Genomic DNA, 23,460 nt, shown 5'->3' with positions numbered 1-23,460 from the left:
CGATCATTGCGTTCTCACTACGACCATACCCCGATTTATCCGATTACAACACGATCTTACTACTGCGATTAAAGCACGCTTTTACCACGAGCATACTACGATAATACCAAATTTTTAGGACTCGATCTTACTACGCTCTCAGCAATAACATCAACATCGTGTTCCTTGGAAATACTGTTCCACTCCTTTTTTTCTCGTGAATACGTAGATTACAAAGAAATAACATCCTTGCGATCAAAATCTACCAGAACTGGCGGGCGTGGTGTTAGTATTAGTGGTAGAGACAGAGGACCTCTGATACTAATTCTGATCGAGTAAAGATGTTTGACCGACCAATCCAACCTGAATCACAACCTTTTGCTGGTCAATCTAGATCAAATGGCGATGTTTTAATGAAAGATACTAGTAGTGGGAATGCCGGACACACTGAAATGTGTCATATATGGTTGGGCTGTTGGGAAAAAGGGACAAGAGGTCCAAACTACATACAAACAAAACCTGGAGAGCTTTTATATATTTTATGTGACAACGAGTATAACTATAGAGCTCGAAATGGTCGTAGTAGTATGAACGTAGTCAGGTTGTAAGAAGAGCGTGATGAAGACGGCGCGATCGTGCTAGAATCGAACTATAGTCTTGCACAGTGTCGTATAAACGTAGAATAGTCTTAGTTTAAACGTGGTTGGGTCGCGGTGAGAAGGTATATATCGTAGTAACGTCGCTGTGAGATCGTAGCGCAGTATCTCCGACTAGAATCGCGATCTCGCTCCGATCTTTGCGATATATAACTACGACCTGATTTCGCTACAACCGCACCACGAAAAACGATTGTTCCGAACATGATTACAGCTGGCCACTCTCATCACGATCGTGAAGACCTCAATCACGACCGTACTGCGATCTACATGATCGCACTACGATCGTCAAAATTTGCATTTTTTTCAGAGATCGTAGTGCGATCATGGCCCAGTGTGACGGGGCCCGGGTATAATATAAATGTGCTGAATAATACCAAATATTATTTGTTGTGCACAAACAAAGTGCAATAATGTGTATGAAAAAATAAACCTAGAAAACGGGTCCTGTTCGATTGTTTATTAGTTAATTAATGTACGTATTTTCGGCATTAAATAATTTCTCTTTCGGAATCGAATTCATATTTATAAATAAAGTTTATTAATATAGCTTATAAATACATCTTTTTTTATATTTGTAACGCATGTATTTTCAATCAGTAATTCTTAAAATTGTACATGTATTAAGATTTTCACTTACCAAAGACAGAAACTTTTTCTAAATCAGGTTAACCGTGAAAAAGGTAAACTCGAATAGTACTGAGCGCTGATATCGCTTCTTTTTTTCATTTGTAAAAAAATCTTTATTTTTACAATACACATTACATTTTAATTAGATGAAATAAAATCTAACTTAGCTATGTAAATAGTTTTTATTTTTAGTATTACAAGTATTGCACGTGTATTGGATTGCTAGTCGTAGTTATGGTTATGTTGACTGAACGTTGAAACATCAGCGCCTATGTTTTTTAAACATAATATTTTTTATGACACAAAGTGACAAGAAAGTCTTAACATTGAGACAGAAAGACTCAATCACTTCCTTTATATCTCAACCGTTTAGAAATTTTTATTTTTCTGCCAAAAAAAGGCTTTCCAAACAAATATTTTTGCAATTTACAAACGTGGTTATCGTAAAGCATAAAAAAGCCCACACATTATTGACATAATTTTTTGCTAAGCCATTAATACCATAGCAGTTTAATTGGATTCAAAGAAGGTTAACACGATAATCCGTAGGAGCAAAGTGATTTTGACTTCAATTTTAGATATTTTGAACCAAGCAGTTACAATTATCATTTATCTATGGCATGACATTCTCGTATTTCACAAAAAACATTTCAGTAAATTGATGAAAAGTCGACTTTTATCCCGTATTTGGTTGAGATTAGATGGTTTACCAGGCGTGACAGATATTCAACTAGGCAGTGGCTATTGTGCCGGCTAAGTCAAAATAGCGATTTACCTAGAGTTTTGTTATTCTAGTCGGGCATTGATTGAATGTGACAACGTCAAACATAAAAATGGACAATTTGGAAGACAAAATCATTTCTTTTGTCTTTTTAAAGTTTTGTAATAAATCTACCCTTAAGAATCATACTTTTTTAAAAACCTTTAACGTTCAAGGATTTGTTTTACCTTTTTTATCCGAATAAAGGCTGTCTAATTTCAATCAATTGTACGTTTCGCTAGTTTGAGAAAAACAGCTCAAAACACAAACACTCTACAATGAGCAATACAATGTGAAAATGAGGTCAAGGTCAAATTAAACCCGTGAGACTGACATGTACATCTTAAAATATTTCCATACACCAAATATAATTGACCTATTGCATGTAGTATTAGAAAAAAAAACCAAAACATAAAACTTAACTATAACCACTGAACCATGAAAATGAGGTCAAGGTCAGATGACACCTACCACTGTTAGACATGTACACCTTACAATGCTTCCATACACCAAATAAACTAGACTTATTGCTTAAAGGATCTGAGATATGGACTTGACTACCAAAACTTAACCTTGTTCACTGGTCCATGAAATGAACTCGAGGTCAAGTGAATACTGTCCGACAGGCATGAGGACCTTGCAAGGTACGCATATACCAAATATAGTTATCCTATCACTAATAACTAGAGTCTTGTTGCTCAACTTGGTCTATGGGCATATCAAATAAAGCACACTCTCCAACATTGTAGACGAGAATAGGCTTCATGACAAAAATCTCTATTTTGTTGATCTTGTATTACTGATCTTTTATTCTGTTTAGTTTCTATGATTTATTAATAGATCTTGCCTTGCTGGTCATTTTCTTGTTTATTTGTCTATTATTATTTAAATCATATGAGGCATAACAAAAAAAACAGTTTCTCAGTTTTCATGGTAATACGCAAAAAAGAAAGAAAAAATGTTTGTCATTTATGGGCCATAACTCCAAAAGAATGTGTCCAACAGTTTTGACATATATGGACAATTTGTAGAGCTCATTATTCTGAACATATTTGGTTGTTTTAGATTTTCTCTATTTATATAGAAAATAATAGACAAAATTTGAATTTTACCCTATGTTCTATTTTTAGCCATGTCAGCCATGTTGGTTGGTAGGCAGGGTCATCTGACACATTTTTTTTTAAAACTAGATACCGAAATGATGATTGTGGCCAAGTTTGGTTAAATTTGTCCAAGTAGTTTCATAGAAGATATATTTGCAAAAGGATTACAAAAATTTACAAAACGTTAAAAGTTGACTTTAAAAGGCAATAGCTTGTAAAGGGTCAATTGACCATTTTGGTCATGTTAACTTATTTGTAGATCTTACTTTGCTAATCAATTTTGCTGTGTACAGTTTATCTCCATCTATTATAGTAATCAAGATAATAACTAAAAACTGCAAAATTTCCTTAAAATTACCAATTCTGGGGCAGCAACCTATCAACAGATTGTTTGATGCCTCTGCAAATTTCCAGGGTAGATAGATCTTGACCTGATGAACATTTTCATTCCCTACAAATGATTAAGTTTCAGAGATAAAAGCCAAAAATTGTATTTTACCCGCATGTTCTATTTTAAGCCATGGCAGCCATCTTTGTTGATGGGCAGGGTTAACCGGATACATTTTTAAAACTTGATACCATAAGGATGATTTTGGTCAAGTTTGATTCAATTTAATGGACGACGACGACAGACATAGACGACGGATGCCAAGTGATGAGAAAAGCTCAGTTGGCCCTTTTGGGCCAGGTGAGCTAATAAGAGAGAAATTAAAATTACAAAAAATCTTAACTTCATTTCAAGTAGTCACTGAACAATGAAAATGAGGTCAAGGACAATGGACATGTGACAGACAGTAACTTGGTAACATTAGGCATCTATATACAAAGAATGAAGCATCCAGGTCTTCCAACACTGTTGGATCACTATCCCTATGTTGAGCTTTCTGTTACAAAAGTTGCAGGCTCGACAAAAATGAAGTCCTGACATCTGACAGGGGTTAAATTTTCCATGGTAGGAGGGTCTAAATACCATAGCCTCAAAAAGTGTTTTAAAAATTGTATAAAATCTTTCCAGGGACATATTTTGTTTGTTCATGATACTCATTGCAGTATAATTACTAAATAGTGAAAATGCAATATAAAACAAAGTTTTGACTGGTTTCAATATTCATAATGGTATTTGAACCCCAGGGTCAATTTTCTTACGAGTATTTTGACACTAGGGTAACTATTAGGGAGTCCAAAATACCATATGACACCAGCCTTGATTGCTGATAAAATTTAAATTAATAGTTCAGGTGGAGGTTTTATAGAGCACTTGTAGAGAAGTTATCCAATAAAGCGAAGGAAGATCCAGTTCTTCCTCTAAGATGGTGGAAATGCCAAAACAACATAGTACAGACTGTTGTTAAAAGTTTCAAAACAATTGAAAGAATTGACAACAGGTAGCTCTATATGATCAGGTATTTAGTGGTTTAAAAGATTAAATTAAATGGGGAATCCCATTGGACACAGATGATGCCCCTGATTGCATGTAATGCTATAAAGGAACATAACTCACAAACAGTGACACCACCATATTATAACTTGATCTGAGTTTTGTGGTATTAAGCATAGTGTAGAAGTTTCATAAAATTGGGTTGAGGCAGACTTATGTTAGAGAAGGAAAATAAAAATATCAGTAGTTTTTTTCAATTTGTAAAGGGGCATAACTCTAGAACAGTAAAGGTGACCCCACCAAGATTCAAAGTTGATCTGTGTTTTGCAGTATTAAGCATTGTGAATAAGATTCAGCATTTTTTCCAATTGTAAAGGTTCACAAATCTAAAACAATAAAAGAGACGCCACCAAAATTCCAAGTTGATCTGTGTTTTGTGAAATAAGCATTTTGTATAAGATTCAGCATTTTTTGCATTTGTAAAGGGACATAACTCTAGAACAGTAAAAGTGACCCCATCAAACATTCAAAATTGATCTGTGGTGATAAGTTTCATTTTTGGGACTTACGGTCAATGGGTAAAGCTTTATGCCCCCAATGTTACAGCAAGGACATTAATATAAACAAAGAACCAGGCCTGCAAGTCACAAAAAAAAATACAGTAAAAGTAAAAAAAGAATAGTTTATTTATTGATTTAGAGCATCTAGAATAACTAGAACACATTTTATATATTTGAAAGCACTCATTTATACATGTTACTGTACATGCAGTTACACAATTTAAACTACTTTACATCTGAATCTTAAAAAAAGCAAAAAATACAATCAAAATATATATGATTAGCATGTACCTTGCCTAATATAAATACAGATATAAATACAAATAGTACATATTCTAAAATTCTAAGGCACATACACATTTTTACAAAAAAATGCATTAATGAAACCATATGGATTTCAATGTTTGAGTTAAAGCTTTATAATATGTTTTTGAAACAGCTATATTTTTCTAGCTAAAATAATACAAAAAGAAGATTGAAAACACTTTACCTAAATATCTTATGTATCATAGAAATATGTACATGATCAAACTGTATCACACCATGAAACTATCATCTTATTGTCTGACCAATGGTCAACATCTTTGGCAATCTTCAGGAAAAAGCATACAAACATTCAATTGATCTGTTTTATAAAAAATAATATTTATCAAAATTTTTCTTTTTAATGGTTTGAAGGGATGATAGTTTATTCACTTGTGTTAAGATAAAACTTTTTTTGAGTTATATCTGTACACTATTTGGCAGCATGAAATGCCAAATAATTTTACTTATTTAAATGCTGCACTTTTAACAGTTTACTTTTATTAACTAACAAGGTATGACCTAAGATGTGTACTTAACCTCATACCAAACACACAAAAAACAATGAGTGAAATATACATATAAATGCAAATTATGTGATTTAATACAAATTATTTAATGCTGTATCTATATTTTCCCAAATAAAACAAATATGATTCAAGTCACTTAACACTCTGATCTAGAATTAAAAAAAAATCCCAAAAGTTGCTGGTAGAAATTGGCCCTTTTTTGATAGTGGGTTTAATTTAATTTTCAGAAAATTTCAAGGCTAAATGGTCCCTTTGAAAATTTCTACATATTTAATATTAAGTAGTTCTTCTCATAAACATGGGCAAAATATCTGTTATAATCTTGGTCTGTGTGATACACATAATCTATAATACTGTCATATCACTATTACTGGCACCTATCCTTAAAATCCTGAGAGATTTCCAAATATATCTATACCTAACTACTTTTTACATACATATCTGTATTTTAAAATTTGAAAATAATTATATTGAAAATAATTTCTTTTTCTCAATACTGAGAATTAGTCAGTGGTACAGCTATCTGAACAGCATATAAATATTCAGAAAAACTTTTGTTGCATAAAACACCATACACTTCTCAGTAAGACCTGAATTAGAAAATTTCAACCCAAACAATACATGTTTTAAAGGCACTTTTATCCAATGTATGAACTGGAATCTGGCAGTCAATTTCTAAATGTTAAAATAACAATCCTCATAATACAGATACAGTTAAACGAATATCAACTTTCTTTAGATGTACAAGTTTGCCTCCAATTTTTTCCCTTTTTATTCTTGGACGAGCTACAATGTCAAGGTTAAATGTCCTTTGCTTTCGTACTTTTCTCCTGAACTGTAAAGAACTGACTCCTTTCCTAGTATTCATTGAGAATACTCTATTTCCGCTTCCTTTAGCTAGTTTGTACCTGACATTATCTTTTAGAGCTACGAGAGCTGGTAAAACTTTCAATATTGTCATTCTAGGTTTGATCTGTGTCCTAGGAACTGTTATTATTAAAGGTTTTGATGGATCCAAGGGCTCCTCAATTGTAGAGTTCATATTGGTGTTGTTATCCTGTAAAATAAAGAGACAGAAGACATTATAATTTCTAATATTAAACTGTTTTTCCAAGATGTTTTGAATACACTGGAATTAAATGTAGTTGTAACTAAATTTTAATTATGTAATAAGCCTCACCTCCAAAAAAAGTCACATATTTCAATATTTTCCTATTATGAAACTCATAAGATGATTAGATGAATGGAAGCCTTCATCTAAAATTTAGATCAGTTTCTGATATTTAGTATGAGATATTCTTACAATACCCTCTCCCAAAAAGGTCTTCCAATTTGGAATTTTCTCATTTTAAATTAGTTTAAACATGTTTGAATCAGATGAAAAATGAAAAAGCTATCAAAAATGAATATGGGATATTTTTGCAAGGTTCACTCCTGAAAAATACGCCCGTTTTCAGATTTTTTCAAATTATAAAACTCAATCACAGATTTGATAATGAGGTGCCTTCAATAAAACCCATAGAGGTTCTGACATAAAACAAAAGAGCTATAATAGCGACAACAAATAGATGATGGACAAGTGAAACGTATTACTCCCTTCACAAGTCTGTTGCATGGGATTTAAAATGAATACCAAAGCAAAATCAATTCAGTGTGAAATGGACTTAAAACAAGTCACCTAGTGCCTGAAAAATAAACTTGGAATTAAACTATGATAAATCAAGCAATTATATTACTTTTAGTTTGAAGCAACTATTTGTAAAGTTAGTTGAACCCATTTTCATTAGTTTTTTTTTTTTTTAATTCCTTTAAAAATGATTATGCTTATAACAAATTTGTTCTGTTATAATTTAATACAAAATCATCCAGCTTTTATTTCTATTTTGAAAAGACTAATATCATGGATAATAATCTGATATAAAACCATGAGTTATCTCCCCTTAATTGACAGGGCCATAACTAGCCTCTTTTAATAGTGAGGCAAAACATTTGGCGAGGGATCTGGGGGCTGATGAAGGCCCCCAGAAGCTCTTGAAGAAAATATCGCAAAATCATGTATTTTGAGCGTTTCCCAGACTGTTTCTTACTTTGAAACGCAATTAATTTTTAACTATTTTTTTCAACAATATTCTGGTCTCAAAGCGAAAACATATATTTATTTTAATTAAAGACTTTTAGGTTTTAGGGACAACATTTAAAAGACCGATATGTAGGATACAGCAAAAATTGTAATTCTCATAATCATTAATACCGGATCTGTCTGTCTGCTCTTGTATTGTGCTTAGACTTTGGTGATTTTTTTTTATGACTAGATTTAAATATTGTGACAGTGCAGTATTATACACTATGGACCATCTTGACCTTGTTTTACGGTATTGATGATTATTTGATACCAGAAAATTGGTGACCTTACTTTAATTTAAACCATGTCAGCTATCTAATTTTATCTACAAAAAAAGCCAGTTTTGTATTCTTTTGATATCAAGTTTAAAAATTCTCCATGCAGAAACGACCATTTTTTTTCTGTGTCCAGTAGTATTGTATAATCTTAAAATATTTTTCTCGCTCAATGTCTGGACATCGGTGGACAAGCAAGATTGCAAAACCACATGTTTACAAATGAAAATCAACACTCAGACTATAGTCATAAAATAGGACAATAAATGAACAAAAGACAAACCCGGGACACAGAATTACAAACAATAGACCATTAACTCTGAAAAGTAAAGTAAAATAGAAACATGGATCACGAAAAACATGCAGGGGCGACACCAGAGAGTGAAGAGAACTTGCTCCTTGCATGACACTTTCCGTGAAAACAATTTGATAAGAGACAATCTTTTGTTTCAGTTTTTTTTTTTTTTTTTTAAATTTCTAACATGAGGCATTTGCCTCATTTGCCTCAATGTAGTTATGGCCCTAATTGAATATGTCTTTACAGCATCAAACAAGTAAAACTGTGAGCTACTACTCACTGATGATATATAACCAGGAAGATTTGGACAACTGGGACTTAGAAATAAATCAAGTTCAGACAATATATTTTAAGTGCTAAAGTGACAATTTGTTAATCCGTCTATCTAACCTTTTATATTTCTTTGTGTTTAATTAATTCTATTGTTAAATATATGTTTGTCGTAATGGAAAGTACTCTGACCATGACAAGTTAATCCGTTGGACACTAATTCTTTGCTATAGTAACTGTTTTCTATATAGGCTTTTATATGTTATTTTGTAGTGAGTTTAGGTCATAGGTCTGGTACTGTCCGGACCTTGCTAATAAAGTTTAAAGTATTGGTATTTCGTCTTTGCATCACTATAACACGGAAAACGCCCGGTTATATATATTGGTTGAGGTACCCGCTGCACGATCTTGAGCTAGTTCCCCCAAACTAGCAAATGACTACCTTCAGAAGCAACAGTATGGAGATCCTGGAATTTCCAGCCTTGTAGAAATGGACATCTGTTTCCGTTGAAAAAAGTCGATACCATGGATACCTGTTTGGACTTTCTATGCAAATATTGCGGTAAGACATTGAATGTTTTCACATACAATCGGTGTTATGCAGCTAACGCTTATTGTTACAAATGCATACATCATGGACATTTTGCCCGTATGTGTAGTTTTCACGCTAAGTCATGTGAAAACCCAAAACCAAAGAAGAAGTCGAAATCAAAAATTCAGAGAGACTGTGAACGAATGAGAAAGTTTATTGAGAAGAAGCAAATGTCTCAATTTCCATTTCAAGAACTTGAGGACAAGGAACTCTCCGCGTTTACGTGCTCAACACAGGACGAATCCATGAAACAGCAACTAAAAAAGTTAAAAGCGTCTCATCAAAACTCCCTCAAAGAAATCACTTTGCTTAAATTTGAAAATTCAAAATTGGATACCATAGTGAAAGATAATGTGATATTAAGGAACAATTTGGACAAAGTAAATTTGGAACCTTTAGAACACGGCCGGATAATTCCAAAGATCGAACAAGAGTTAGCCGAACATACAAGCAGAACTGAAAACTTTGAGAAGGAAATAGTGCGGTTGAAAGAGGAAAACCTAAGTTTAACAAACACCCGATACCGTTTAACTATGGATTTAAAAAGTAAAGAGATGCAAGAATGCCATGTAATTAAAAATCTTAAGGACGAAATTCAAAAACTAAAAATACAGAAAAATGACGATCTACGTGAATATCACGAGTTGCTATCTGAACTTTCAATCGCAGAGTCTCAACTTGAAAATTGGAGTACAAACTATTCCCAAAATTCCCATCAACAACCACGACGAGGATACCCACGAAGATAACCAAAGTGAAACGGTTTCAATTTAGCAAACTCGGAGACCGAGTTTAGGTGGAGTAGTGGCGAATATAACCAGGAAGATTTGGACAACTGGGACTTAGAAATAAATTCAGTTCAGACAATATATTTTAAGTGCTATTGTGACAATTTGTTAATCAGTCTATCTAACCTTTTATATTTCTTTGTGTTTAATTAATTCTATTGTTAAATATATGTTTGTCGTAATGGAAAGTACTCTGACCATGACAAGTTAATCCGTTGGACACTAATTCTTTGCTATAGTAACTGTTTTCTATATAGGCTTTTATATGTTATTTTGTAGTGAGTTTAGGTCTTATTTCTGGTACTGTCTGGACATTGCTAATAAAGTTTAAAGTATTGGTATTCCGTCTTTGCATCACTATAACACGGAAAACGCCCGGTTATAGATACCCCTGCCACAATATTTCGGTAAACAGGAAGTTGTTGAGTGATGAATCTGAAAACACATCACACGGTATAGCTGACTTATATAAACCCTGAAACCAAATTTCAGAAATCCTTGTATTGAGAAAAATGTGATGAAAATTTTCAACTTGGCTATAATGTGTAAAATGATACAAGTGTTTGGTAAACAGGAATTTGTTGAGTGATGAATCTGAAAACACATCACACAGTATAACTGACTTATATAAAACCTGAAACAAAAGTTTTAATTCAGTCACGAAGATCTGAACTGGAATCTTAAACCTTATCTTAGAGATTAATTTTAAAAGCTCAATCAACAGTCATCAGAATTTTATAATGTGACTTATCTTATGGTTCCTAATTTTTGGTTGTGTATATCAACAATACCACTGCACACCTGATATGGCTGTATGACTTTTTTAGATTTTAAGATCTTGTCACAGACTTCAACATGGGTATTAAAAAGAATCTGGCTTCAACTTTCCTGAGGTACAAAACATGGGTTTTTGATGTTTATATAGCATTTACCTGTATACTTCTTTTTGCTCTTTTTGACAGAGGTAAATCTTTATTTTCTATATCACACCCATAACAGCCTTCTCCTGGGGGGACACCTGGTCCCCCTGTTGGGGCTGCTACATGAGGTATGTTCTGACCCGGTTGTAATGTTGGTTCTACAGCCAGAACACAATGCCTAAAATACATGAAGCCATACTAAATGATTTCATCGATTCTTACTTACAATATTATACAAATATAGCCTTTGTATGAAGTCGATACAAGGATATATTGACCTGAAAGAAGTATATTGACTGAGGACGAAGTCCGAGATTGATATACTTCTTTGGGTCGATATATCCTGTATTGACCTCATACAAAGGCTATATTTGTTATATTATTAATTTCCGACCATGTTTGTATCAAAATCGTCATTTAGGTTTGTTGGAACTTTATAGATATTACATTGCCTCCTTGACAATAACAACATATTAGTTGTCATTTCATTTACTTTTTTTTGACATCTTATGTATTTGAAGATTTTTTTTCGTCAAATAATCGATCACAGATATCATTTGTTTCAAAACGTTAAACAATATCCTGAAATTCATTACATGATGTCACAAAGTATATCGGTTTTCAGATATTCTAAAAATAACCGTGCAATATGCTTTTTGCCGGTCAATATGCTTTTTGCTATCCGCCGTTTTCTCTCTACCTTCGAAAATATAGTTTAACATGTGACTATCTCTAAACGAATCAAATTTGTTAAAATATACGAATTAATAATATTAACATGTATTAGTATAGTCAATGGTAAACTAATTGACTGTAAGTAGGACTGAATATCAAAAATATGTTAACCTGAAATAAGTGAAAAGGTTGGTGGACCAAGTTTTCCAGAGATAGTACATTAAGGATTTGATAATTCATCTTTCCTTTGAGGATATTCATGTTGATGAAAATAAAAGCATAGTCAATCCTTTTTTTTTATTATTAATATCATAAGTTCTAACTTACTCAGATATTTTAAATAATTCAAAGGCTTGGTGTCTTATACTTTTCTATAAGTTTTATAGAAATGTTACATGTTCATCATTTATATTGTCCTTTGCAATGGATTGATTCTATTCTTTGGTGTTGAAATGAGCAAGAATATTTGACCACAAGACACTATGCCCCCTTCCTATTATCACATTACAATGTTCAGTGAATCATGAAACTCAGGTCAAAACCATAATTTTGCCTTTCATTACAAAAGTTCATATTATAATGATTATCTAAATTAAGTACCAATTTGATGTGTCCACAACTTCACAATAACTTCCTTAAACCAAACTGAAATTGTTCTGATTTCAAATTCACATTTTCAATTTCAATGAACTGCAAATTAGAACAGGCACACAACAAAAAAAAAAAACTCATCTATTTCATAGGCTGTGCATAAAATGCAAATGTTATCTTAAAATTCTTACTATACCTACCCTTGCCCTAACATATGATATCCAGTAGGACATCCACATGTAAAGGAGGACACTGTAGGAGCACAACCAAACAGACATGGATCAGTACCACAAGCATTTAAAGCTGAAATTAACAAAAAATATAAATAAATAGCAGAAAAAGATGTAAAATAAATAAAGGGGAGACAAATAGTATTTTTAAGATACATATTTGCAATCTCCTTTATACATTTACCATATCATGGTGACAGTAATAGAACAGCCTCTTCAAAATCTTGCTATTTGATTCAAATCTCTCCTTCTTTTAGAAGTTAGTTTTTTTTATATTTATTAATTTAGAAATTCATGCATTTTCTAACACCCTGGTAGGGCTATCTATAAATTGTTATGTTTTTTTTTGGTAAAAGATGTTGGTTGAGCCCAAATTGAATCTTTGAAAGTTGAAATTGAAGAAAATGGAAATTCAAAGTCCATCCCTTACTGATACAGGACAATAGATTGGTATCAAAGTCCATCCCTTACTGATACAGGACAATAGATTGGTATCAAAGTCCATCCCTTACTGATACAGGACAACAGATTGGTATCAAAGTGCATCCCTTACTGATACAGGACAATAGATTGGTATCAAAGTCCATCCCTTACTGATACAGGACAATAGATTGGTATCAAAGTCCATCCCTTACTGATACAGGACAATAGATTGGTATCAAAGTCCATCCCTTACTGATACAGGACAATAGATTGGTATCAAAGTCCATCCCTTACTGATACAGGACAATAGATTGGTATCAAAGTCCATCCCTTACTGATACAGGACAATAGATTGATATCAAAGTCCATCCCTTACTGATACAGGACAATGAGTTGGGATCAAAGTCCATCCCTTACTGATACAGGACAATGAGTTGGGATCAAAGTCCATCCCTTATTGATACAGGACAATAGATTGGTATTGAAGTCCATCCCTTACTGATACAGGACAATAGATTGGTATCAAAGTCCATCCCTTACTGATACAGGACAATAGATTGGTATCAAAGTCCATCCCTTACTGATACAGGACAATAGATTGGTATCAAAGTCCATCCCTTACTGATACAGGACAATAGATTGGTATCAAAGTCCATCCCTTACTGATACAGGACAATAGATTGATATCAAAGTCCATCCCTTACTGATACAGGACAATGAGTTGGGATCAAAGTCCATCCCTTACTGATACAGGACAATGAGTTGGGATCAAAGTCCATCCCTTATTGATACAGGACAATAGATTGGTATCAAAGTCCATCCCTTACTGATACAGGACAATGAGTTGGGATCAAAGTCCATCCCTTATTGATACAGGACAATAGATTGGTATCAAAGTCCATCCCTTACTGATACAGGACAATAGATTGATATCAAAGTCCATCCCTTACTGATACAGGATAATGAGTTGGGATCAAAGTCCATCCCTTACTGATACAGGACAATGAGTTGGGATCAAAGTCCATCCCTTATTGATACAGGACAATAGATTGGTATCAATGTCCATCCCTTACTGATACAGGACAAAGAGTTGGGATCAAAGTCCATCCCTTACTGATACAGGACAATAGATTGGTATCAAAGTCCATCCCTTACTGATACAGGACAATAGATTGGTATCAAAGTCCATCCCCTACTGATACAGGACAATAGATTGGTATCAAAGTCCATCCCTTACTGATACAGGACAATAGATTGGTATCAAAGTCCATCCCTTACTGATACAGGACAATGAGTTGGGATCAAAGTCCATACTGAAATTAAACTTACTGATACAGGACAATGATTTGGGATCAAAGTCCATACTGAAATTAAACTTACTGATACAGGACAATGAGTTGGGATCAAAGTCCATCCCTGTATTACACTGACAACTGTAACTTCCAGGCATATTGATACACTGTGATACTCCACAGATAGAACCATCAGTACATTCATCTGTGTCTGTAATATAAAATATACAATGCTTACAAAACAAGAATGTGTCCATAGTACACAGATGCCTCACTTGAAAAGCACACAAATATCATTGACTTACCATAAGTGGTGACTTTTTGACACTTATACAACTGCATACAGAAAATCATTGATTTACCATAAGTCTTTCCTCTTAAACTTACCTAATCACGAAACAAACCAAAATGATTTAAATCTTAAAAATAGTTTTCCTGTTAGATTTCTTCCAACTAAAGATAAAGTTTACAATGACTGTGTCTTAGTCAAAGTTCATGTTAGATGGTTTGGGATTTTATGTTTAGTTCCTTCTAGCATTTATGCTATAAAGCCTTATTTTTTTAACTTTTTGTTTTATTCTTATTTGCAAACAGATATGATTCAGTTTTTAGCATGGTGTAATGCACATCTCTACAAAATGACATTGAAACATAGGACTCCCCATCCAAAATCAAATCACTATTTACCATTTCTAGTGTCTGTACATTAGAAAAGGTAAACCCTTATTTCTTCAAGGAGCAATTGATGGTCAAGAGACAAACAGTAAAGATAATAAATGTAAAAATAAACACCTTGAAATTTGAAGTCACCACAAAAAGCATTTTGCATTTTCACTGTCAACAAATGGTTAAATGCAGCTAGAACTGAATTTTTGAAGCTAACATACCTTCACACTGTCCCCAAGCATAAGTCTGAATGTACCCTGGAGGACATGAACACCTCCATGAGCCAGGGAGGTTCTGACAGCCCTCTCTACATCTTCCATCTGCACATTCATCTACATCTGAAACAAAAACACTTTGAATGTATAATCTGTCAGAATTTTGAGTTGATATAGTCAATATCTTTTTAACAATCCTAACCAATTACATCATTCATCCACACAAAAGCATTTTATTTCTTAACATTTTTTTTCTGTTGATATATTTACTTTGTATCCTCTTATTTAACTAAACCATACATTTTTCTCCTGTCATATCCACTATATATCCCTTTAACTTACCAACACATTTTTCTGTTATATACACTGTGTAAACCCTTTAAATTACCTACACACTTATATCCACTTTCTATCCTCTTAACTTCCTAACTCATGTATATCCACAATGTATTCCATTAAATAACCAAAAATTAAAAAAAAAACTTTCTCCCCGTTATATCCACCTTGCATCCCCTTTACTTACCCACACATTGCTTTTCTGTGACATCCCCTTTACTTACTCACACATTGTTTTCCTGTGACATCCCCTTAAATTACCAACACATTGTTTTCCTGTGATATCCCCTTAACTCACCCACACATTGCTTTTCTGTGACATCCCCTCAACTTACCCACACATTGCTTTTCTGTGACATCCCCTTTACTTACCCACACTTTGTTCCTCTGTGATATCCCCTTTACTAACCCACACATTGCTTTTCTGTGACATCCCCTCAACTTACCCACACATTGCTTTTCTGTGACATCCCCTTTACTTACCCACACATTGTTCTCCTGTGATATCCCCTTAACTTACCCACAAATTGCTTTTTTGTGACATCCCCTTAACTTACCCACACATTGTTCTCCTGTTATATCCACTTTGTATCCCTCAGGACATGTACATCTGAAACTTCCTCTGGTATTGTGACATGTCCCTCCTGGTCCACACAAACCACGATTTTCATTACATTCATTTATATCTGTAACAAAATATATATACATAGAAATTGCTGAAAAATAAATGCATCTGTTTACATATAAACAAGAGCATTCAAACAAATTTTGCAATTGATCAATAATCTTAATTCCATGTTTAATCAAAAAAGCTACCATGGTACTCAACATTTATGTTCACATAAAGAATAGAAGATGAATGAGTCCATGGTACATGCAGTCACCCACATTCAAACTTGATCTGAGTTAGTTGGCATAAATAAGCATTGTGTACTTAGTATAAGTTTCAGAACATAAGAATGAGGCACAGTTAAAGTGCAGAAACAGCAAATTCAATATTTCTTGAATTCATAAAGGGACATAACTCAAGAACAATGAAAGTGACGCCATTGCTATCTAAATCTATCTGTGTTTGGTGATAATAAGCATTGTATTTTTGTTTCTTACATATTGTAACTAAGGTAGCAATACACAGTTAGGAGTTTAGTTTCGCATTTTGGCCCCTGTGGATTTTTCAAATAGGAAAGTTATTGTGTAATAAAATTCATTTTTTGACAGATCAGTGCTAATTTAGCCTTCAAAGATGGTTTATAAGTGCATCAAGATTATTTTTTACATGTTTTATGGGCTGTTTTCTGTTTGACAATCCGTATTTTCATAGCTAGACTGGCCATCGGTCCAGAAATTAATGTACTGTTTACAAACACTCTTTTTCTACACGAAGTTTTTGACGCAATTTTACAAAAAAATGAGACGAAAGACATATGATTTTCATTGGATTTGCTGAATGATTTATGTACACAGTTTCAGAAAAGGTATTACTTCAAGCCAAATTTTGGGGAAATATGTCACAGCTTCCCCCCCCCCCTTTTTGCAATATTTTATAACAAATAAATGCAGATTGTTGCCATGGATACACCAAAAAGAAATTATATTTTACCATTTTATATACTGGATATAAAATCTATGGAAGATTCTGATTACATACATATGCACATTATATGACACAAACAGTAAGCTTGATATTGCAAGAAAGCAATGAAAAGGGGATGGTAAAATTCATAAGGGCAAATTTTAATAATTTTTCCTAACTGTCACAACAAAAATCAATTGCTGGATTGACAAATGGAAAAAGGGGTAAACCTGAATGCCTCCTTCACCTAGCAACAGTGAGGGGCATAATAATAAATATGTGTAGTACTTCAATTACACATACCAATACACTGTTGTCCTGGTCCACGTCTGAATCCTGTCATACATCCACACTGGAAACTTCCTACTGTATTGATACACTCATGTTGACAATTATGCTGCATTGTTGTACATTCATCCAAATCTACAAAGTTTGTTCAGAATAACAAAATAAAGTACTTATCTCATCATCATTACACCATAAAAAAAATAGACATATGACACTATTTCAAGAGACAAACATGTACATGTAAAAATTATAAAAAATATTGCCACACAATAAAATCCAAATAAATATTTTTCAAAAGTTGGCAGCTATGCATTACATCTTTCATCAGAAGGTCCAAGGACACAGTTATTGTCCTTTGGTTTTCATTGTCTACGAATATAGTCCCTAGTGTAAACAGTGTATAACTTGCATGTTTTATTTGATTCACTTTCCCAATTTATTTCTTGATATCAAATGCATGAAATATTAAGTAGGTGGATGTAATTGCATGTTAAAAAAATGTGGGTGCTGAATCTTTATGTTATAAAGTAGTGATTTGGTCCAGTTCAAAAAGGTCAAATTTTATCACATACTGATTTACACCCCCTTGACATAGAATTGTCAATATTTTGAGTTAGAGCTGGTAGAAGTTTCTATAATTTTGATATTATTTGTCTCACTGGTAGTACACTACACTGTAAAAATCTTTTTGAGAAAGACCAGGTGCGATTTTTTTAATTTGAATTTATTGTCTAAAAGAAATGCACTACGAAATAACTGTGTTCTCAGGCCAGAAGGATAATCATTAACATTGCAATAGACTACAGCAGAGTAAATCAAACAATTCATTACAGGGCAACCTGTGTAATCCGACACACTGGGGACCAGAAAAAAATGTTGGTTAAAGCAGGGTGTCGGAATACTCAGGTTTTTTTCTGCAAAGATAGGCATATTTTGGGACAATGTTAAAGCAGGATGTTGGAATACTCAGGTGTAAGATTAGATAGGTTACACTGTATAAAACAATTATTTAAACATTACGATTTGGTTTTCAGTAAAACCAATCTTTACTGTTTACCTACCTCTACAAGACTTTCCATCCATATTCAGCACATAACCACGAGGACATGCACACTTGTAACTGCCTGGGATATTCTGACATACAAACTCACATGGCTTCTGACGATCTTCACATTCATTTACATCTGACAACAATGAATAATCTCAAATGAACAATTAATGTGGATATGATAAATGAAACCTTTTATCAAAATTTGAAAAGAATACAACAAAATTAAAGATGCAATCATTGCAAAAACAAAGGAACATAAAAAAAAAAAATTGGCATTTAAAAACATACAACCCTCAGCAACTTTTTTATGCTTTTTTTCATCTACTGATTTACCCAATGTACATGAATAAATTAGTAAGTGAAATATAAATATCCTACCTATACACTTGTGTCCTGAGAGATCTGTTTTATATCCTTTGTCACACATACACCTATATGAACCAACCTGGTTTACACACTTTCCATGGAGACACACATTTGGAAACAACAAACATTCATTTATATCTAGAAAATAGACAAAACATCAAAAATAAATTTATCTATATTGTTTTACCTCATGCATTCTTCTTGGTTATAAATACACTGACAATTTACTCTTCAAAATTTGAGAAATCTACATTAGTACATAATAAAATCAGGTTTTTGAACAATTACTACAAGTTAATTCATATCATTTGCAGAAGCTTTTAAAGTATTCAAATCTACATTAGTACATAATAAAATCAGGTTTTTGAACAATTACTACAAGTTAATTCATATCATTTGCAGAAGCTTTTAAAGTATTCATATAGTATTAACATTTTGGTACATCTCTTAAAAATAAAAATAAAATTGAGAATGGAAATGGGGAATGTGTCAAAGAGACAACAACCCGACCATAGAACAAACAACAACAGAAGGTCAGCAACAGGTCTTCAATGCAGCGAGAAATTCCAGCACCCAGAAAATTTAAAGTGACTATTGAAATAGTGTATTGTTAAATATGACAAACATATAACATTGTTTCTGCCTAGAAGAACATTAACACTAACCTCCACCTCCTGTATCTTTACCAGGACCATGAGGACACAACCTTTTAAATTCTCCTACAATACATAAACAAAATACAGTTAACTCTCGTTGTCTCGAACTCGGTTGACTCGAAATTTCGGATGAGTCGAAGTTTTCACGTGGTCCCGAACTTTATTCCATACAAAAGTATGTAATTCGACTCCTGATGAGTCGAAATTGGATGAGTCGAAATTTCGGTTGAGTCGAACTTAATTCACGGTCCCAAGGTTAACAAAAGCATTCAAAATTCATTTTTTATCTCGAACTAATACACATATGTCAAAACATGACCTCCGGGATTTAAATGGATTGAAGAGTTAATCTGACAATACACAAGTAATTAAATTTCCGGTCACTGACCACTGTATTGATTTATGACATGCTATTTCCATGAGTGTTTACCTAAGATTATCTTTTATAGAATTTTGATAAATAATTAGTGATACATTGTTAATGTTCATGAAAAAGTGTTTAAAATGTTTACAAAACAATTAATTTGTGATTTACATTAATGAGCTTGGGTGTGTATAAAGTGAGGATTATGGCTTCCGTTGATGATCACCTAAAAACTACTCAAACGGCGTCTTTGATCTTGTTATATATTTTCTTTTGAAAAGAAAGAGTGAGATTAAACAAAATGAATAGAAATCAAAATTTTCTTAAATCTTTTGTATCCGAGAATAAACAATTTTGTCAGCTATAACCGACCTGAATAACGAAACTATCGATTGGAAATTACTCTCTTGGAAAAGCCATTGGATTTTTTTTAATTGAAACAATTGAATAAGTAAAAATAATGTCATTATAATAATAAAAGACTGTGACATTCAAATACATCGATCTGATGCTAGAATATCGATCCCCTTGCCATATTCACCCGGATTTATTTTAGCTTTACCAAGCCAAGCAAGAGTTGTGTCCCTTAGATTGTCGAACTTCCGGTGTTCGTTTATGTCGAACTACGTGTATCTCGAAATATTTCTCTGGTCCGGCTGACTTCGACATAACGAGAGTCGACTGTATAAATAAAAAGGACCTCTTTATGCTTTTGTGTCATAATCTTTTTATCTTATACCATAATGTAAAATCTCAATACATGTATATGAAATTTGATAAAAACAAAAAGTTGCTTGAGTTTCCATGCTAAGTATACTAGACTTCACATTCAAAGTATCAGTAAACAGGATGCAGATTTGAAAATCTCTCAAACCTTACAACTTATAAATCTTAAAACCTTTAAAGTATTTCTGTTCAGTAGCTGGGGAACAGTAGCTGTTATGATTTATTTTTCACAATTTGCAGACGATATTGCGGACGGCAAATTTTCAAAAACATCATAAGGACCATATCAGCTACAGTTATCTGGTCAGTAGTTCCTTCAAAAAGTTGACTTTCAAACAAATTTTTATACCCTTCAACTTATGGTCAAGCTTCTGACCAAATAACAATGAATAAGAAGTATTTCTGATCTGAGAAAAGTGTGACGAAAATATTTGCTGTTTTAATTCATAATCATAATTAATCTCTGGCAACCTACCATAAAAGACATTCAGAAGATAATATTCCTACAATTGTACAAGCTGTTTCAATTTGAATTTGTTTGATCCTAATAAAATTACTTGAATTTCTTGAAGGACATCTTTCACAAGCTGGTCCCCAGGCATCAGCTAAGGAACAACAACAATCTGTTTTAGACAAGGATACAGTAGAGGATTCAGGGCGACATCTTCCTCCTGTTAGTTGTAGGTAACAGTAACCATTTCTTGAATCTGAAAAATAAAAGGCAAAATGGAAATTAAATGACAGTTATATTTTAAGCAACCGAGGCCATGTTTGTAAATGAATGTGTCAAATTGATAGATGAAATTTATCCTGACTTAAGGGATTTTTTAATCTCCATGGAAATGAAATGTTATAATGCTTATATAACTCTGATTAACTGCATACCAAATATCATAGATTTACCATTTAATGATAAGTAGTTCCCTTTAAACTGAAATAACCGTAAACAAATTGTTGACACTGTTGCCTCCTATACCTAACTCTTGCCTTTCAACTCCTTTAACCGAAAGAAAAAGTTGGACAGATAGACAGACATTGGTTGACCATAAAACATCCCATCTAAAGGACATTCAGCTATCTCTAAGAGTGCTGGTACTCACCTATACAATGTTTTCCATCACTGCTGACACTATATCCAGGCTGGCATTGGCATCTGTAACCACCCTGTAGATTAGTACACCGTCCATGCTGACATACACCTTGTATAGTCTGACATTCATTTATATCTAAAACAATAATCATAGTAATATTATACTTTTTTTTTTACGTCTATAATGCAACCAAAAAATGATTCTAATGGACTTTATACTATTTTTGCAGTTGTCAGTGTTTTGAAAATCATAAACCCCACTTATGTTTCTTATTTTTTAGTGATGATTTCTGTGTAATGCTTTATGCCTGATTGTTTGTCTGCTTATTCATTCCCTTTTGAAAGGATATTGAAGCTTTAATTTGTAGTTGCTAATAATAATGATTTTTTTTTATTTAAACATGCATAAATGTGAAGGACATACATGCATTCAGGAAAACAGGAAGAGGATAAGAAACCGATCAGAAAATGTGGAATTATTCAACCTACCAATATGGTCACCAAAAAAATATACTAGTAGGTTCTCAGGCCCCACTACATCCCTTGAAACACTCCTGCATCCACAATTTTTATCTTCGTAAAAAATCCTGATATTTTTTTCATATCCAGTCCAATATTGGTTTTGTGTTTAAATATAACTTAACAGTTACTTTAATTTTCTATTGAGGCTTTTTTAATTGACATTGACTAGAGTGGAGCAAGATGACTTACTTTCTTGCCAAATTTCACATACGAGCAAAGTTTTGATGCCATCTTAAAAAAACACAATTGTGCCTTGAAGGGTAAGCATATCATGATTGATAAGATATATCTAGACAGCTAAAGCAGTGGATTTGATTAATTTTTAAAAAAAAAAGGCCTCCCTCTCTCATCCATATTTTTAAAAAGTGGCCTACTTACGAGGCTACGCCTTTTTTTTGTCTGGCCTATTAAAATTGGTACAGAATATCAAGAAGCTCTGAATTAAAGTTACTGAGAAAACTCAACATAATTTGTTAAGATGCACAGACAGACTGAAGTAAATCAGTATAACTTGACTCCTTTGAAGAAGTTCTATATTGAAAAAGGCCTCCGGGGCGGGAGTTTCTCGCTACATTGAAGACCCATTGGTGGCTTTCGGCTGTTGACTGCTCTATGGTCGAGTTGTTGTCGCTTTGACACATTCCCCATTTCCTTTCTCAATTTTATATTCACAAAAGTATTTAACACAAAGTAGACTGTATGATAAAAAATTATACTAACCTACACACTGATTTGGTCCTATTTCTCTATAACCTTCAGGACAGATACACATAAATGATCCCACTAAATTTTTACAGGCATATCGACATGTGTTGGCTTGAGTCTGACATTCATCCACATCTATAAATAAAATTGAACACATGTCTCAAGATTTTTATATGTAATCAGCTGCTCCTACAATGCATTTTGTGACCATCCACATATCAGTCAGGTTGGACACTTTATACATATAGATTTAAACAATGTTACTGAATGGACAAAACAATATATACAAATTTTATAACAATTCATTTAATCAATTTCAAGATATGCTGAACCATACAAAAATTCATTTTTGACAAATCTAAAAAATTTTCAAACGGATAATTTTGCATATAAGATATCACAAGTCTCATGATGCTATAATTTTGAAAATGGGTCAGATACTAAAAAACTGGGTTGCTTGATAACAGAGGTAGACCATTTAAAAATCTTTCCTGGAAAGGGAAAATTCCATGGTCATATCCTAAAAT

The 23,460-nt window shown here is 33.1% G+C and overlaps 1 protein-coding gene across 1 annotated transcript in view; it reads right to left on the bottom strand.

The window, feature by feature from the left end:
• Positions 1–5,174: 5,174 nt before the first annotated feature.
• Positions 5,175–23,460, bottom strand: part of LOC143072812 (fibrillin-1-like) — a 93,273-nt gene continuing 74,987 nt past the window's right edge. Inside the window, exons 53-65 of the mRNA XM_076247916.1 lie at positions 22,949–23,068; positions 21,717–21,842; positions 21,174–21,323; positions 19,536–19,589; positions 18,883–19,008; positions 18,515–18,637; positions 17,469–17,588; positions 16,150–16,278; positions 15,263–15,379; positions 14,464–14,586; positions 12,631–12,733; positions 11,177–11,342; positions 5,175–6,956 (exon numbers count right to left, since the gene is read on the bottom strand). Of these exons, the coding sequence (XP_076104031.1) occupies positions 6,597–6,956; positions 11,177–11,342; positions 12,631–12,733; positions 14,464–14,586; positions 15,263–15,379; positions 16,150–16,278; positions 17,469–17,588; positions 18,515–18,637; positions 18,883–19,008; positions 19,536–19,589; positions 21,174–21,323; positions 21,717–21,842; positions 22,949–23,068 (1,817 nt within the window). The 3' untranslated portion in view covers positions 5,175–6,596. The remainder of the gene's footprint in view (positions 6,957–11,176; positions 11,343–12,630; positions 12,734–14,463; positions 14,587–15,262; positions 15,380–16,149; positions 16,279–17,468; positions 17,589–18,514; positions 18,638–18,882; positions 19,009–19,535; positions 19,590–21,173; positions 21,324–21,716; positions 21,843–22,948; positions 23,069–23,460) is intronic.

Source organism: Mytilus galloprovincialis, chromosome 4 (assembly GCF_965363235.1).
Source record: "Mytilus galloprovincialis chromosome 4, xbMytGall1.hap1.1, whole genome shotgun sequence".
NCBI classification, from domain to species: domain Eukaryota; kingdom Metazoa; phylum Mollusca; class Bivalvia; order Mytilida; family Mytilidae; genus Mytilus; species Mytilus galloprovincialis.
Note: the sequence above shows the minus strand (reverse complement) of the source record. Positions and strands in the feature narration are given on the sequence as shown.